General features: G+C 40.8%; 1 protein-coding gene across 2 annotated transcripts in view; it reads right to left on the reverse strand.

Annotated features, from left to right (window-relative positions):
- EMSY (EMSY transcriptional repressor, BRCA2 interacting) overlaps window positions 1-18,918 on the reverse strand; it is a 224,437-nt gene that overhangs the window by 22,590 nt on the left and 182,929 nt on the right. For both annotated transcript variants that reach the window (XM_053708699.1, XM_053708698.1), the window contains one exon: window positions 11,978-12,514. In XM_053708699.1, coding sequence (XP_053564674.1) covers window positions 11,978-12,514 — 537 coding nt within the window. The remainder of the gene's footprint in view (window positions 1-11,977; window positions 12,515-18,918) is intronic.

Below are 18,918 nucleotides of genomic sequence, written 5' to 3' on the forward strand. Positions count from 1 at the left end.
TAAGCATAAATTATGTTTTCTTCTGTTATGTGTGATCAGTCCACGGGTCATCATTACTTCTGGGATACCAATACCAAAGCAAAAGTACACGGATGACGGGAGGGATAGGCAGGCTCATTATACAGAAGGAACCACTGCCTGAAGAACCTTTCTCCCAAAAATAGCCTCCGAAGAAGCAAAAGTGTCAAATTTGTAAAATTTGGAAAAAGTATGAAGCGAAGACCAAGTTGCAGCCTTGCAAATCTGTTCAACAGAGGCCTCATTCTTAAAGGCCCAAGTGGAAGCCACAGCTCTAGTGGAGTGAGCTGTAATTCTTTCAGGAGGCTGCTGTCCAGCAGTCTCATAGGCTAAACGTATTATGCTACGAAGCCAAAAAGAGAGAGAGGTAGCAGAAGCTTTTTGACCTCTCCTCTGTCCAGAATAAACGACAAACAGGGAAGAAGTTTGGCGAAAATCTTTAGTTGCCTGCAAGTAGAACTTGAGGGCACGAACTACATCCAGATTGTGTAGAAGACGTTCCTTCTTTGAAGAAGGATTTGGACACAAGGATGGAACAACAATCTCTTGATTGATGTTCCTGTTAGTGACTACCTTAGGTAAGAACCCAGGTTTAGTACGTAGAACTACCTTGTCTGAGTGAAAGATCAGATAAGGAGAATCACAATGTAGGGCTGATAACTCAGAGACTCTTCGAGCCGAGGAAATAGCCATTAAAAATAGAACTTTCCAAGATAACAATTTTATATCAATGGAATGAAGGGGTTCAAACGGAACACCCTGTAAAACGTTAAGAACTAAGTTTAAACTCCATGGCGGAGCAACAGCTTTAAACACAGGCTTGATCCTAGTTAAAGCCTGACAAAAGGCCTGGACGTCTGGATTTTCTGACAGACGCCTGTGTAACAAGATGGACAGAGCTGAAATCTGTCCCTTTAATGAACTAGCTGATAAACCCTTTTCTAAACCTTCTTGTAGAAAGGACAATATCCTAGGGATCCTAACCTTACTCCAGGAGTAACGTTTGGATTCGCACCAGTATAGGTATTTACGCCATATTTTATGGTAAATCTTTCTGGTAACAGGCTTCCTAGCCTGTATCAGGGTATCAATAACCGACTCAGAAAAACCACGTTTTGATAAAATCAAGCGTTCAATTTCCAAGCAGTCAGTTTCAGAGAAGTTAGATTTTGATGTTTGAATGGACCCTGTATCAGAAGGTCCTGTCTTAGAGGTAGAGACCAAGGCGGACAGGATGACATGTCCACTAGATCTGCATACCAAGTCCTGCGTGGCCATGCAGGCGCTATTAGAATCACTGATGCTCTCTCCTGTTTGATTTTGGCAATCAATCGAGGAAGCAGCGGGAAGGGTGGAAACACATAAGCCATCCCGAAGTTCCAAGGTGCTGTCAAAGCATCTATCAGAACCGCTCCCGGATCCCTGGATCTGGACCCGTAGTGAGGAAGTTTGGCGTTCTGGCGAGACGCCATGAGATCTATCTCTGGTTTGCCCCAACGTCGAAGTATTTGGGCAAAGACCTCCGGATGAAGTTCCCACTCTCCCGGATGAAAAGTCTGGCGACTCAAGAAATCCGCCTCCCAGTTCTCCACTCCCGGGATGTGGATTGCTGACAGGTGGCAAGAGTGAGACTCTGCCCAGCGAATTATCTTTGATACTTCCATCATTGCTAGGGAGCTTCTTGTCCCTCCCTGATGGTTGATGTAAGCTACAGTCGTGATATTGTCCGACTGAAACCTGATGAACCCCCGAGTTGTTAATTGGGGCCAAGCCAGAAGGGCATTGAGAACTGCTCTCAATTCCAGAATGTTTATTGGAAGGAGACTCTCCTCCTGATTCCATAATCCCTGAGCCTTCAGAGAATTCCAGACAGCGCCCCAACCTAGTAGGCTGGCGTCTGTTGTTACAATTGTCCAGTCTGGCCTGCTGAATGGCATCCCCCTGGACAGGTGTGGCCGATAAAGCCACCATAGAAGAGAATTTCTGGTCTCTTGATTCAGATTCAGAGTAGGGGACAAATCTGAGTAATCCCCATTCCACTGACTTAGCATGCACAATTGCAGCGGTCTGAGGTGTAGGCGTGCAAAAGGTACTATGTCCATTGCCGCTACCATTAAGCCGATCACCTCCATGCATTGAGCTACTGACGGGTGTTGAATGGAATGAAGGACACGGCATGCATCTTGAAGCTTTGTTAACCTGTCTTCTGTCAGGTAAATCTTCATTTCTACAGAATCTATAAGAGTCCCCAAGAATGGAACTCTTGTGAGAGGAAAAAGAGAACTCTTCTTTTCGTTCACTTTCCATCCATGCGACCTTAGAAATGCCAGAACTAACTCTGTATGAGACTTGGCAGTTTGAAAGCTTGAAGCTTGTATTAGAATGTCGTCTAGGTACGGAGCTACCGAAATCCCTCACGGTCTTAGTACCGCCAGAAGGGCACCCAGAACCTTTGTGAAGATTCTTGGGGCCGTAGCCAATCCGAATGGAAGAGCTACAAACTGGTAGTGCCTGTCTAGGAAGGCAAACCATAGATACCGGTGATGATCTTTGTGAATCGGTATGTGAAGGTAAGCATCTTTTAAATCCACTGTGGTCATGTACTGACCCTTTTGGATCATGGGTAAGATTGTCCGAATAGTTTCCATTTTGAACGATGGAACTCTTAGGAATTTGTTTAGAATCTTTAAATCTAAGATTGGCCTGAAAGTTCCCTCTTTTTTGGGAACCACAAACAGGTTTGAGTAGAACCCTTGTCCTTGTTCCGACCGCGGAACCGGATGGATCACTCCCATTAATAACAGATCTTGTACACAGCGTAGAAACGCTTCTTTCTTTATCTGGTTTGTTGACAACCTTGACAGATGAAATCTCCCTCTTGGGGGAGATAATTTGAAGTCTAGAAGGTATCCCTGAGATATGATCTCTAGCGCCCAGGGATCCTGAACATCTCTTGCCCAGGCCTGGGCGAAGAGAGAAAGTCTGCCCCCCACTAGATCCGGTCCCGGATCGGGGGCTCTCGGTTCATGCTGTCTTTGGGGCGGCAGCAGGTTTCCTGGCCTGTTTGCCCTTGTTCCAGGACTGGTTAGGCTTCCAGCCTTGCCTGTAACGAGCAACAGCTCCTTCCTGTTTTGGTGCAGTGGAGGTTGATGCTGCTCCTGTTTTGAAATTCCGAAAGGGACGAAAATTAGACTGTCTAGCCTTAGCTTTGGCTTTGTCTTGAGGTAGGGCGTGGCCCTTACCTCCTGTAATGTCAGCGATAATTTCTTTCAAACCGGGCCCAAATAAAGACTGCCCCTTGAAAGGTATATTAAGTAATTTGGACTTAGAAGTAACATCAGCTGACCAGGATTTTAGCCACAGCGCCCTACGTGCCTGTATGGCGAATCCTGAGTTCTTAGCCGTAAGTTTGGTTAAATGTACTACGGCCTCCGAAATGAATGAATTAGCTAGTTTAAGGACTCTAAGCCTGTCCATAATGTCGTCTAGCGTAGATGAACTAAGGTTCTCTTCCAGAGACTCAATCCAAAATGCTGCCGCAGCCGTAATCGGCGCGATACATGCAAGGGGTTGCAATATAAAACCTTGTTGAACAAACATTTTCTTAAGGTAACCCTCTAATTTTTTATCCATTGGATCTGAGAAAGCACAGCTATCCTCCACCGGGATAGTGGTACGCTTAGCTAAAGTAGAAACTGCTCCCTCCACCTTAGGGACCGTTTGCCATAAGTCCCGAGTGGTGGCGTCTATTGGAAACATCTTTCTAAATATTGGAGGGGGTGAGAACGGCACACCGGGTCTATCCCACTCCTTAGTAACAATTTCAGTTAATCTCTTAGGTATAGGAAAAACGTCAGTACTCGCCGGAACCGCAAAGTATTTATCCAACCTGCACAGTTTCTCTGGTATTGCAACGGTGTTACAATCATTGAGAGCTGCTAAGACCTCCCCTAGTAATACACGGAGGTTCTCCAATTTAAATTTAAAATTTGAAATATCTGAATCCAATCTGTTTGGATCAGAACCGTCACCCACAGAATGAAGCTCTCCGTCCTCATGCTCTGCAAGCTGTGACGCAGTATCAGACATGGCCCTAGTATTGTCAGCGCACTCTGTTCTCACCCCAGAGTGATCACGCTTGCCTCTTAGTTCTGGTAATTTAGACAAAACTTCAGTCATAACAGTAGCCATATCATGTAATGTTATCTGTAATGGCCGCCCAGATGTATTAGGCGCCAAAATATCACGCACCTCCCGGGCGGGAGATGCAGGTACTGCCGCGTGAGGCGAGTTAGTCGGCATAACTCTCCCCTCGCAGTTTGGTGAAATTTGTTCACATTGTACAGATTGACTTTTATTTAAAGTAGCATCAATACAGTTAGTACATAAATTTCTATTGGGCTCCACCTTGGCATTGGAACAAATGACACAGATATCTTCCTCTGAGTCAGACATGTTTAACACACTAGCAATAACTAGCAACCTGGTTATAATCTTTTTTAGCAAAAACGTACTGTGCCTCAAAGAGGTACTAAACGATTAAATGACAGTTGAGATAATGAACTGAAAAACAGTTATAGCATCAAACTTTAAAACAACACAACTTTTAGCAAAGGTTTGTTCCCATTAGTAAAATAACAATAATTAAATTTGACATAAAAATTACAGAGCAACGTTTTTATTCACAGTCAATATGAAATTCTCACAGCTCTGCTGAGAGAATATACCTCCCTCCAAAGAAGTTTGAAGACCCCCTGAGATCTGTCAGAGATGAACCGGATCATGCAGGAAATATAAGAGTAGCTGACTGGAAATTTTTGATGCGTAGCAAAGAGCGCCAAAAACGGCCCCTCCCTCTCATACACAGCAGTGAAGAGAAACGAAACTGTCACAATTAAAAGCAAACAACTGCCAAGTGGAAATTAATGCCCAAATATTTATTCACTCAGTACCTCAGCAATGTAAACGATTCTACATTCCAGCAAAAACGTTTAACATGATAAATACTTATTAAAAGGATTAGAGACCTTTAACAGAGTAGTTCCGGTGAAATACCATCCCCAGAATACTGAAGTGTATACATACATGTCATTATAACGGTATGGCAGGATTTTCTCATCAATTCCATTCAGAAAATAAAAACTGCTACATACCTCAATGCAGATTCAACTGCCCGCTGTCCCCTGATCTGAAGCTTTTACCTCCCTCAGATGGCCGAGAACAGCAATATGATCTTAACGACTCCGGTTAAAATCATAGTAAAAAACTCTGGTAGATTCTTCTTCAAACTCTGCCAGAGAAGTAATAACACGCTCCGGTGCTATTGTAAAATAACAAACTTTTGATTGAAGTCATAAAAACTAAGTATAATCACCATAGTCCTCTCACACATCCTATCTAGTCGTTGGGTGCAAGAGAATGACTGGGACTGACGTAGAGGGGAGGAGCTATATGCAGCTCTGCTGGGTGAATCCTCTTGCATTTCCTGTTGGGGAGGAGTTATATCCCAGAAGTAATGATGACCCGTGGACTGATCACACATAACAGAAGAAATATAAGTCTTCCAGACTCTATAATATATCTCCCTAGATACAGATTTACGAGCCTGTAACATAGTATTAATCACAGAGTCAGAGAAACCTCTTTGACTAAGAATCAAGCGTTCAATCTCCATACCTTTAAATTTAAGGATTTGAGATCCTGATGGAAAAAAGGACCTTGCGACAGAAGGTCTGGTCTTAACGGAAGAGTCCACGGTTGGCAAGAGGCCATCCGGACAAGATCCGCATACCAAAACCTGTGAGGCCATGCTGGAGCTACCAGCAGAACAAACGAGCATTCCTTCAGAATCTTGGAGATCACTCTTGGAAGAAGAACTAGAGGCGGAAAGATATAAGCAGGATGATACTTCCAAGGAAGTGACAATGCATCCACTGCTTCCGCTTGAGGATCCCTGGATCTGGACAGATACCTGGGAAGTTTCTTGTTTAGATGAGAGGCCATCAGATCTATTTCTGGAAGTCCCCACATTTGAACAATCTGAAGAAATACCTCTGGGTGAAGAGACCATTCGCCCGGATGCAACGTTTGGCGACTGAGATAATCCGCTTCCCAATTGTCTATACCTGGGATATGAACCGCAGAAACTAGACAGGAGCTGGATTCCGCCCAAACCAGAATTTGAGATACTTCTTTCATAGCTAGAGGACTGTGAGTCCCTCCTTGATGATTGATGTAAGCCACAGATGTGACATTGTCTGTCTGAAAACAAATGAATGATTCTCTCTTTAGAAGAGGCCAAGACTGAAGAGCTCTGAAAATTGCACAGAGTTCCAAAATATTGATCGGTAATCTCACCTCCTGAGATTCCCAAACCCCTTGTGCCGTCAGAGACCCCCACACAGCTCCCCAACCTGTAAGACTTGCATCTGTTGAAATTACAGTCCAGGTCGGAAGAACAAAAGAAGCCCCCTGAACTAAACGATGGTGATCTGTCCACCAGGTCAGAGAGTGTCGTACAATCGGTTTTAAAGATATTAATTGAGATATCTTCGTGTAATCCCTGCACCATTGGTTCAGCATACAGAGCTGAAGAGGTCGCATGTGAAAACGAGCAAAGGGGATCGCGTCCGATGCAGCAGTCATAAGACCTAGAATTTCCATGCATAAGGCTACCGAAGGGAATGATTGTGACTGAAGGTTTCGACAAGCTGAAATCAATTTTAGACGTCTCTTGTCTGTCAAAGATAGAGTCATGGACACTGAATCTATCTGGAAACCCAAAAAGGTTACCCTTGTCTGAGGAATCAATGAACTTTTTAGTAAATTGATCCTCCAACCATGATCTTGCAGAAACAACACAAGTCGATTCGTATGAGATTCTGCTAAATGTGAAGACTGAGCAAGTACCAAGATATCGTCCAAATAAGGAAATACCACAATACCCTGTTCTCTGATTACAGACAGAAGGGCACCGAGAACCTTTGTAAAAATTCTTGGAGCTGTTGCTAGGCCAAACGGCAGAGCCACAAACTGGTAATGCTTGTCTAGGAAAGAGAATCTCAGAAACTGATAGTGATCTGGATGAATCGGAATATGCAGATATGCATCCTGTAAATCTATTGTAGACATATAATGCCCTTGCTGAACAAAAGGCAGGATAGTCCTTACAGTTACCATTTTGAACGTTGGTATCCTTACATAACGATTCAATATTTTTAGATCCAGAACTGGTCTGAAGGAATTCTCCTTCTTTGGTACAATGAAGAGACTTGAATAAAACCCCAGCCCCTGTTCCAGAACTGGAACTGGCATAATTACTCCAGCCAACTCTAGATCTGAAACACATTTCAGAAATGCTTGAGCCTTCGCTGGATTTACTGGGACACGGGAAAGAAAAAATCTCTTTGCAGGAGGTCTCATCTTGAAACCAATTCTGTACCCTTCTGAAACAATGTTCTGAATCCAAAGATTGTGAACGGAATTGATCCAAATTTCTTTGAAAAAACGTTATCTGCCCCCTACCAGCTGAGCTGGAATGAGGGCCGCACCTTCATGTGGACTTAGGAGCTGGCTTTGATTTTCTAAAAGGCTTGGATTTATTCCAGACTGGAGATGGTTTCCAAACTGATACCGCTCCTGAGGATGAAGGATCAGGCTTTTGTTCCTTGTTGTGACGAAAGGAATAAAAACGATTATTTGACCTGAATTTACCTTTAGACTTTTTATCCTGAGGTAAAAAAGCTCCTTTCCCTCCAGTAACAGTTGAGATAATAGAATCCAACTGAGAACCAAATAATTTATTACCCTGGAAAGAAAGGGAAAGCAAAGTAGACTTAGAAGACATATCAGCATTCCAAGTTTTAAGCCATAAAGCTCTTCTAGCTAAAATAGCTAGAGACATATACCTGACATCAACTCTAATGATATCAAAGATGGCATCACAAATAAAATTATTAGCATGTTGAAGCAGAATAATAATGCTATGAGAATTATGATCTGTAACTTGTTGCGCTAAAGCTTCCAATCAAAAAGTTGAAGCTGCAGCAACATCCGCTAAAGATATAGCAGGTCTAAGAAGATTACCTGAACACAAATAAGCTTTTCTTAGAAAGGATTCAATTTTCCTATCTAAAGGATCCTTAAACGAAGTACCATCTGCCGTAGGAATAGTAGTACGCTTAGCAAAAGTAGAGACAGCCCCATCAACCTTAGGGATTTTGTCCCAAAACTCTAATCTGTCAGATGGCACAGGATATAATTGCTTAAAACGTTTAGAAGGAGTAAATGAATTACCCCAATTATTCCATTCCCTGGAAATTACTACAGAAATAGCACCAGGAACAGGAAAAACTTCTGGAATAACTACAGGAGATTTAAAAACCTTATCTAAACGTTTAGATTTAGTATCAAGAGGACCAGAATCCTCAATTTCTAATGCAATTAGGACTTCTTTAAGTAAAGAACGAATAAATTCCATTTTAAATAAATATGAAGATTTATCAGCATCAACCTCTGAGACAGAATCCTCTGAACCAGAAGAACCACTATCAGAATCAGAATGATGATGTTCATTTAAAAATTCATCTGAACAATGAGAAGTTTTAAAAGACTTTTTATGTTTACTAGAAGGAGGAATAACAGACATAGCCTTCATAATGGATTTAGAAACAAAATCTCTTTTGTTATCAGGAACACTCTGAGTATTAGATGTTAACGGAACAGCAATAGGTAATGGAACTTTACTAAAGGAAATATTATCTGCATTAACAAGTTTGTCATGACATTCAATACAAACAACAGCTGGAGGAACAGCTACCAAAAGTTTACAGCAGATACACTTAGCTTTGGCAGCTCCAACACCAGGCAGCGATTTTCCAGAAGTATCTTCTGACTCAGTTGCAACGTGGGACATCTTGCAATATGTAATAGAAAAAACAACATATAAAGCAAAATTAATCAAATTCCTTAAATAACAGTTTCAGGAATGGGAAAAAATGCCAGTGAACAAGCTTCTAGCAACCAGAAGCAATAAATAATGAGACTTAAATAATGTGGAGACGAAAGTGACGCCCATATTTTTTTAGCGCCAAATAAGACGCCCACATTATTTGGCGCCTAAATGCTTTTGCCGCCAAAAATGACGCCACATCCGGAACGCCAACACTTTTGGCGCAAAAGAACGTCAAAAATGACGCAACTTCCGGCGACACGTATGACGCCGGAAACAGAAAAAAAATTTTGCGCCAAAAAAGTCAGCGCCAAGAATGACGCAATAAAATGAAGCATTTTCAGCCCCCGCGAGCCTAACAGCCCACAGGGAAAAAGTCAAATTTTAAGGTAAGAAAAAAATGATTGATTCAAATGCATTATCCCAAATATGAAACTGACTGTCTGAAAATAAGGAATGTTGAACATCCTGAGTCAAGGCAAATAAATGTTTGAATACATATATTTAGAACTTTATAAAAAAGTGCCCAACCATAGCTTAGAGTGTCACAGAAAATAAGACTTACTTACCCCAGGACACTCAACTACATGTTTGTAGAAAGCCAAACCAGTACTGAAACGAAAATCAGCAGAGGTAATGGTATATATATATATATAAAAGAGTATATCGTCGATCTGAAAAGGGAGGTAAGAGATGAATCTCCACGACCGATAACAGAGAACCTATGAAATAGACCCCGTAGAAGGAGATCATTGAATTCAAATAGGCAATACTCTCCTCACATCCCTCTGACATTCACTGCACGCTGAGAGGAAAACCGGGCTCCAACCTGCTGCGGAGCGCATATCAACGTAGAATCTAGCACAAACTTACTTCACCACCTCCATAGGAGGCAAAGTTTGTAAAACTGATTTGTGGGTGGGGTGAGGGGTGTATTTGTAGGCATTTTGAGGTTTGGGAAACTTTGCCCCTCCTGGTAGGAATGTATATCCCAAACGTCACTAGCTCATGGACTCTTGCTAATTACATGAAAGAAATGACACTCTAGTAACTATGCACCTCAATGCTTAACCCTATCTTCTATGTGTGTAACTAGCCCTGCTGATTGGCTCAGCAGCAGTTTATGCTCTAAACCAACAGTGCACCGCAGATCTCAATCTGTACTTTAACTGTGTGTTTAACCAATGCAAAAGGTCCCTAGTCTTAAAATTACAGGGTCTAACAAATTAAATGTACCTTAAAGTTGTACTACTAGTCACCAGACAGAAGGAAGTGTGACCAAGAGAAGAGCTCCAAATTGCTTATTTGTACATTGTAGTGCCCTATGTGTTTAACCCCCACAAAGCTGTTAAAAAAATATTTAAAGTTATGTTTGGTATCTACAAAGACCTGCTGGTCCAGAGCAGAAACAGCCACTGAACCAATCAACAACGGCTGTTGTGTAACCCTTTGAAGGTGTTAAACATATAGACTTGCAGAGTCAGCAGAGCAAAGAAAGTATGGCATGTAATTTGTGCACTATAATATCCCTTTAATAACAAAAGTTACCACATGCAATAGGTTTCAAAGTTCTTGTCAGCAAATGAAATATGTCCTCAATGAAATGTTTTCGAACCATGCATGTTTGCTTAAATTTAGTGAGAGTTCAATTATTTTGTGCGGGTCAAAACAGCTGTGATGATGTTTATGAAACACACAAAAGGTGATACTCTGAACTCACAATGAACATATATCAATTAAACACTGAGTATTCTTGTGCAATACTAAATTAGTATTTACATTCTCTCTATTTAAAAAACACACCCCCACACACAAACCCACAGACACCCACACACACATATATACCCCTCACACACAAACCCACAGACACCCACACATGCACACACATATATACACCCCCCAAACACACACACACAAACCCACATATATACACCTCCACACACAAACCCACAGACACCCACATATATACACCCCCCCACACACACACACCCACAGACACCCACACCTGCACACACATATATACACCCCCCCACACACACACACACACAAACACACACATGCACACACATATATACACCCCCCACACACACACAAACCCAGACACCCACACATGCACACACATATACACATGCACACACATATATACACCCCCCCCCCACACACACACATATATATACCCCCCACACACACACACACAAACCCACAGACACCCACACATGTACACACATATATACACCCCCTCACAGACACACACACAAACCCACAGACACCCACACAAATATATACACCCCCCACACACACAAACAAACCCACAGACACCCACACATGCACACACATATATACACCCCCCCACAGACACCCACACATGCATACACCCCCCCACACATGCACACACATATATACACCCCCCCACACACACAAACAAACCCACAGACACCCACAAATATATATATATGTATTCCAAATATATGCACTCCATAAAACAATGTTCATCAGTGCCACGGTGCTGTATAATGGATCCAAATAATTTAGCAAAAATAAACACTCATTGGTCTTTGCAGTAAAACGTCACATTTAATATATCAAGATTAAAAATAGAGCATAACGTTTCGAGACCACATTGGTCCCTTTGTCAAATGCAGATACAAAGATCAAACAATCTTACCTTATCAACTTATCAGGTAAGATTGTTTGATTGCATCTGCATTTGATAAAGGGACCAATGTGGTCTTGAAATGTTATGCTCTATTTTTAATCTTGATATATTAAATGTGACGTTTTACTGCAAAGTCCAATGAATGCTTATTTTTGCTAAACTATATATATATATATATATATATTTATATTACACACACACACAAACATGCGCGCGTGTGTTATCTATCTTTTTAAACAAAAAAAAGAAAGAAAACTATCCCTTTAATACATTTTGAACTGAAGTGTAAGCAAAATGAGGAAGCCAGGCTGAGAGCATCCCCTAGCCAACAAACCTGCTGCATGCGGACTTACCTGGATAATAATTTCAGAAGGCACTTCCTCCACTCTCTTCTGTGGCACATTCTGTATTTGAATAATCTGGCTGGTGACAGGAATGTCAACTTTCCTAGTTAGAGGGGGCGGTGGCGGAAGAGGAACAGGAAGAGCAGAAGGAGGAGTTGCTGTAATTATAGGGGCTGGGAAACATTTTGGAAGGGGTGGCACTGTAGCAGTCACTGTGCCTGACACAGGAAGCCTTTGTATCTGTGTTGGTATTGAGGCTTCTGTTAAAATGGGCATGGGCTTGATAATAGGGGTAGATTTATTTGGGGGATCCACAATCATAGGTTCTACGTTCGTGTCAATATCAGCCTCCATCATAGACATCTTTAGTATATCTGCTACAGACACCTTCTCAGCCTTTGTGGTTGAGGGCAAGATGCTGGCAACTGCTGGGGTGAGCTTGGGCAGACATTCTGTAATAGCAGCCTTTGAAACCGTAGGAGGCTGATGTCCTTCAAATGTTATTTTGGTAACCGCTGATCCTTGTGATACAACTGGATGTGATATCTAGGAAAGGAAACAAAATTAAATTGCATTAACCGGCATACTAGTCCTGCATATGATTTGTATAACTATAAAAAAGAGGCACAACAAAACACACTTTATTCCATTTTGTTTAGACAAAATAATTTCAAATATTTCCCAAAAAAGGTTTTGCTACAATATATATATAAATCCGTATATAGAAGGGCTATCTCAGGATTTGTAAATACAAAAATGAAAAAAAAAAATATTTTTTCATTACATCAACAAAGAAAGGTCAACGTTTCGGCCCTCATTCAGGCCTTCATCAGGACATATTAAATCTGCAAACAGCTGTGCGGCGGAACTCCCAGACAGAAAAAAGGCGTGTAAAAATGAGGGCCGAAACGTCGACCATTCTTTGTTAATGTAACAAATAAAGAAAAATGTTTTCATTTTTGTATTTACAAATCCTGAGAGTGCCCTTCTATATACGGATTTACATACTTATTTTTTGAGGATTGCAGCCAGGTCTACTACACACCACCTAGGTTGGAGTGCTGGGCTACAGGCTAATTGATACATTATATATATATATATATATAAATAAAACAAAACTTACTCCTTAAATACCCCACCACCAATTAACAAAAGTGTGGCAAGCTGTGCACCAGCGTCCTCCCTGCACTACTGAGCATGTGCGGGACTGACTATGGTGAGCCAGAAATGCCAAAAATAAAAGCAAAGGATAATATGGCTGGACATAACAGGATGCGTTGCTTAGCAACCCCAATAGAAACAATACTGAACAGAAGATGCCTATCTATGCACCAATGTTAAATGCTACAGATTGTGATATATGTGAGCAAGGCAACCTTTCAGGAACTGCAAACTATGGCAGTTAAATCCTGAAACGTAGTAACAAACGTACTTAAAGGGACATTAAACCCAATATTTTTCTCTCATGATTCAGGTAGAGAATAAAATTTTAAACAACTTTCTAATTTACTTCTATTATCTAATTTGTTCCATTCTCTTAGTATCATTTGTTGAAGGATCAGCAATGCATTAATGGTTTCTAACTGAACACATTGGTGAGCCAATCACAATTGATATTTATATTCAGCCACCAATCAATAGCTAGATCCTAGGTTCTCTGCTGCTTCTGAGCTTGCCTAGATAAACCTTTCAGCAAAGGATAACAAGAGAATAAAGCAAATTAAATGATAGAAGTAAATTGGAAAGTTGTTTAAATTTGTATTCTCTATCTGAATCACGAAAGAAAATTTTTGGGTTTCATGTCCCTTTAAATGTGCCTATTAGCCCAAAAAACATAATTTATGTAAGAACTTACCTGATAAATTCATTTCTTTCATATTAGCAAGAGTCCATGAGCTAGTGACGTATGGGATATACATTCCTACCAGGAGGGGCAAAGTTTCCCAAACCTCAAAATGCCTATAAATACACCCCTCACCACACCCACAATTCAGTTTAACGAATAGCCAAGAAGTGGGGTGATAAAAAAGTGCGAAAGCATATAAAATAAGGAATTGGAATAATTGTGCTTTATACAAAATCATAACCACCACAAAAAAAGGGCGGGCCTCATGGACTCTTGCTAATATGAAAGAAATGAATTTATCAGGTAAGTTCTTACATAAATTATGTTTTCTTTCATGTAATTAGCAAGAGTCCATGAGCTAGTGACGTATGGGATAATGACTACCCAAGATGTGGATCTTTCCACACAAGAGTCACTAGAGAGGGAGGGATAAAATAAAGACAGCCAATTCCTGCTGAAAATAATCCACACCCAAAATAAAGTTTAACGAAAAACATAAGCAGAAGATTCAAACTGAAACCGCTGCCTGAAGTACTTTTCTACCAAAAACTGCTTCAGAAGAAGAAAATACATCAAAATGGTAGAATTTAGTAAAAGTATGCAAAGAGGACCAAGTTGCTGCTTTGCAGATCTGGTCAACCGAAGCTTCATTCCTAAACGCCCAGGAAGTAGATACTGACCTAGTAGAATGAGCTGTAATTCTCTGAGGCGGAATTTTACCCGACTCAACATAGGCAAGATGAATTAAAGATTTCAACCAAGATGCCAAAGAAATGGCAGAAGCTTTCTGGCCTTTCCTAGAACCGGAAAAGATAACAAATAGACTAGAAGTCTTACGGAAAGATTTCGTAGCTTCAACATAATATTTCAAAGCTCTAACAACATCCAAAGAATGCAACGATTTCTCCTTAGAATTCTTAGGATTAGGACATAATGAAGGAACCACAATTTCTCTACTAATGTTGTTGGAATTCACAACTTTAGGTAAAAATTCAAAAGAAGTTCGCAACACCGCCTTATCCTGATGAAAAATCAGAAAAGGAGACTCACAAGAAAGAGCAGATAATTCAGAAACTCTTCTAGCAGAAGAGATGGCCAAAAGGAACAAAACTTTCCAAGAAAGTAATTTAATGTCCAATGAATGCATAGGTTCAAACTGAGGAGCTTGAAGAGCTCCCAGAACCAAATTCAAACTCCAAGGAGGAGAAATTGACTTAATGACAGGTTTTATACGAACCAAAGCTTGTACAAAACAATGAATATCAGGAAGAATAGCAATCTTTCTGTGAAAAAGAACAGAAAGAGCAGAGATTTGTCCTTTCAAAGAACTTGCGGACAAACCCTTATCTAAACCATCCTGAAGAAACTGTAAAATTCTCGGTATTCTAAAAGAATGCCAAGAAAAATGATGAGAAAGACACCAAGAAATATAAGTCTTCCAGACTCTATAATATATCTCTCGAGATACAGATTTACGAGCCTGTAACATAGTATTAATCACGGAGTCAGAGAAACCTCTTTGACCAAGAATCAAGCGTTCAATCTCCATACCTTTAAATTTAAGGATTTCAGATCCTGATGGAAAAAAGGACCTTGTGACAGAAGGTCTGGTCTTAACGGAAGAGTCCACGGTTGGCAAGAGGCCATCCGGACAAGATCCGCATACCAAAACCTGTGAGGCCATGCTGGAGCTACCAGCAGAACAAACGAGCATTCCTTCAGAATCTTGGAGATCACTCTTGGAAGAAGAACTAGAGGCGGAAAGATATAGGCAGGATGATACTTCCAAGGAAGTGATAATGCATCCACTGCCTCCGCCTGAGGATCCCGGGATCTGGACAGATACCTGGAAGTTTCTTGTTTAGATGGGACGCCATCAGATCTATTTCTGGAAGTTCCCACATTTGAACAATCTGAAGAAATACCTCTGGGTGAAGAGACCATTCGCCCGGATGCAACGTTTGGCGACTTAGATAATCCGCTTCCCAATTGTCTACACCTGGGATATGAACCGCAGAGATTAGACAGGAGCTGGATTCCGCCCAAACCAAAATTCGAGATACTTCTTTCATAGCCAGAGGACTGTGAGTCCCTCCTTGATGATTGATGTATGCCACAGTTGTGACATTGTCTGTCTGAAAACAAATGAACGATTCTCTCTTCAGAAGAGGCCAAAACTGAAGAGCTCTGAAAATTGCACGGAGTTCCAAGATATTGATAGGTAATCTCACCTCCTGAGATTCCCAAACTCCCTGTGCCGTCAGAGATCCCCACACAGCTCCCCAACCCGTGAGACTTGCATCTGTTGAAATTACAGTCCAGGTCGGAAGCACAAAAGAAGCCCCCTGAATTAAACGATGGTGATCTGTCCACCATGTTAGAGAGTGCCGAACAATCGGTTTTAAAGATATTGTTTGAGATATCTTCGTGTAATCCTTGCACCATTGCTTCAGCATACAGAGCTGAAGAGGTCGCATGTGAAAACGAGCAAAGGGGATCGCGTCCGATGCAGCAGTCATAAGACCTAGAATTTCCATGCATAAGGCTACCGAAGGGAATGATTGTGACTGAAGGTTTCGACAAGCTGCAATCAATTTTAGACGTCTCTTGTCTGTTAAAGACAGAGTCATGGATACTGAATCCATCTGGAAACCCAGAAAGGTTACCCTTGTCTGAGGAATCAAAGAACTTTTTGGTAAATTGATCCTCCAACCATGATCTTGAAGAGACAACACAAGTCGATTCGTATGAGATTCTGCTAAATGTAAAGACTGAGCAAGTACCAAGATATCGTCCAAATAAGGAAATACCACAATACCCTGTTCTCTGATTACAGACAGAAGGGCACCGAGAACCTTTGTAAAAATTCTTGGAGCTGTAGCTAGGCCAAACGGCAGAGCCACAAACTGGTAATGCTTGTCCAGAAAAGAGAATCTCAGGAACTGAAAATGATCTGGATGAATCGGAATATGCAGATATGCATCCTGTAAATCTATTGTGGACATATAATTCCCTTGCAGAACAAAAGGCAGGATAATCCTTATAGTTACCATTTTGAACGTTGGTATCCTTACATAACGATTCAATATTTTTAGATCCAGAACTGGTCTGAAGGAATTCTCCTTCTTTGGTACAATGAAGAGATTTGAATAAAACCCCATCCCCTGTTCCTGAACTGGAACTGGCATAATTACTCCAGTCAACTCTAGATCTGAAACACATTTCAGAAATGCTTGAGCTTTTACTGGATTTACTGGGACACGGGAAAGAAAAAATCTCTTTGCAGGAGGTCTTATCTTGAAACCAATTCTGTACCCTTCTGAAACAATGTTCTGAATCCAAAGATTGTGAACAGAATTGATCCAAATTTCCTTGAAAAAACGTAACCTGCCCCCTACCAGCTGAGCTGGAATGAGGGCCGCACCTTCATGTGGACTTAGAAGCAGGCTTTGCCTTTCTAGCTGGCTTGGATTTATTCCAGACTGGAGATGGTTTCCAAACTGAAACTGCTCCTGAGGATGAAGGATCAGGCTTTTGTTCTTTGTTGAAACGAAAGGAACGAAAACGATTATTAGCTCTGCTTTTACCTTTAGATTTTTTATCCTGTGGTAAAAAAGTTCCTTTCCCACCAGTAACAGTTGAAATGATGGAATCCAACTGAGAACCAAATAATTTATTACCCTGGAAAGAAATAGAAAGTAAAGTTGATTTAGAAGCCATATCAGCATTCCAAGTTTTAAGCCATAAAGCTCTTCTAGCTAAAATAGCTAGAGACATAAACCTGACATCAACTCTGATAATATCAAAAATGGCATCACAGATAAAATTATTAGCATGCTGAAGAAGAATAATAATGTCATGAGAATCACGATGTGTTACTTGTTGCGCTAAAGTTTCCAACCAAAAAGTTGAAGCTGCAGCAACATCAGCCAAAGATATAGCAGGTCTAAGAATATTACCTGAACACAGATAAGCTTTTCTTAGAAAGGACTCAATTTTCCTATCTAGAGGATCCTTAAACGAAGTACCATCTGACGTAGGAATAGTAGTACGTTTAGCAAGGGTAGAAATAGCCCCATCAACTTTAGGGATTTTGTCCCAAAATTCTAATCTGTCAGACGGCACAGGATATAAATGCTTAAAACGTTTAGAAGGAGTAAATGAATTACCCAATTTATCCCATTCTTTGGAAATTACTGCAGAAATAGCATTAGGAACAGGAAAAACTTCTGGAATAACCACAGGAGCTTTAAATACCTTATCTAAACGTTTAGAATTAGTATCAAGAGGACTAGAATCCTCTATTTCTAAAGCAATTAGAACTTCTTTAAGTAAAGAACGAATAAATTCCATTTTAAATAAATATGAAGATTTATCAGCATCAACCTCAGAGACAGAATCCTCTGAACCAGAGGAGTCATCAGAATCAGAATGATGATGTTCATTTAAAAATTCATCTGTAGGGAGAGAAGTTTTAAAAGATTTTTTACGTTTACTAGAAGGAGAAATAACAGACATAGCCTTCTTTATGGATTCAGAAACAAAATCTCTTATATTATCAGGAACATTCTGCACCTTAGATGTTGAGGGAACTGCAACAGGCAATGGTACTTTACTAAAGGAAATATTATCTGCTTTAACAAGTTTGTCATGACAATCAATACAAACAACAGCTGGAGAAATAGCTACCAAAAGTTTACAGCAGATACACTTAGCTTTGGTAGATTCAGCACTTGACAGCGATTTTCCTGTAGTATCTTCTGGCTCAGATGCAACGGGAGACATCTTGCAATATGTAAGAGAAAAAACAACATATAAAGCAAAATTGATCAAATTCCTTAAATGACAGTTTCAGGAATGGGAAAAAATGCCAAAGAACAAGCTTCTAGCAACCAGAAGCAATAAAAAATGAGACTGAAATAATGTGGAGACAAAAGCGACGCCCATATTTTTTCGCGCCAAATAAGACGCCCACATTATTTGGCGCCTAAATGCTTTTTGGCGCCAAAAATGACGCCACATCCGGAACGCCGACATTTTTTGGCGCGAAATAACGTCAAAGAATGACGCAACTTCCGGCGACACGTATGACGCCGGAAACGGA

Source organism: Bombina bombina, chromosome 3 (genome assembly GCF_027579735.1).
Source record: "Bombina bombina isolate aBomBom1 chromosome 3, aBomBom1.pri, whole genome shotgun sequence".
NCBI classification, from domain to species: domain Eukaryota; kingdom Metazoa; phylum Chordata; class Amphibia; order Anura; family Bombinatoridae; genus Bombina; species Bombina bombina.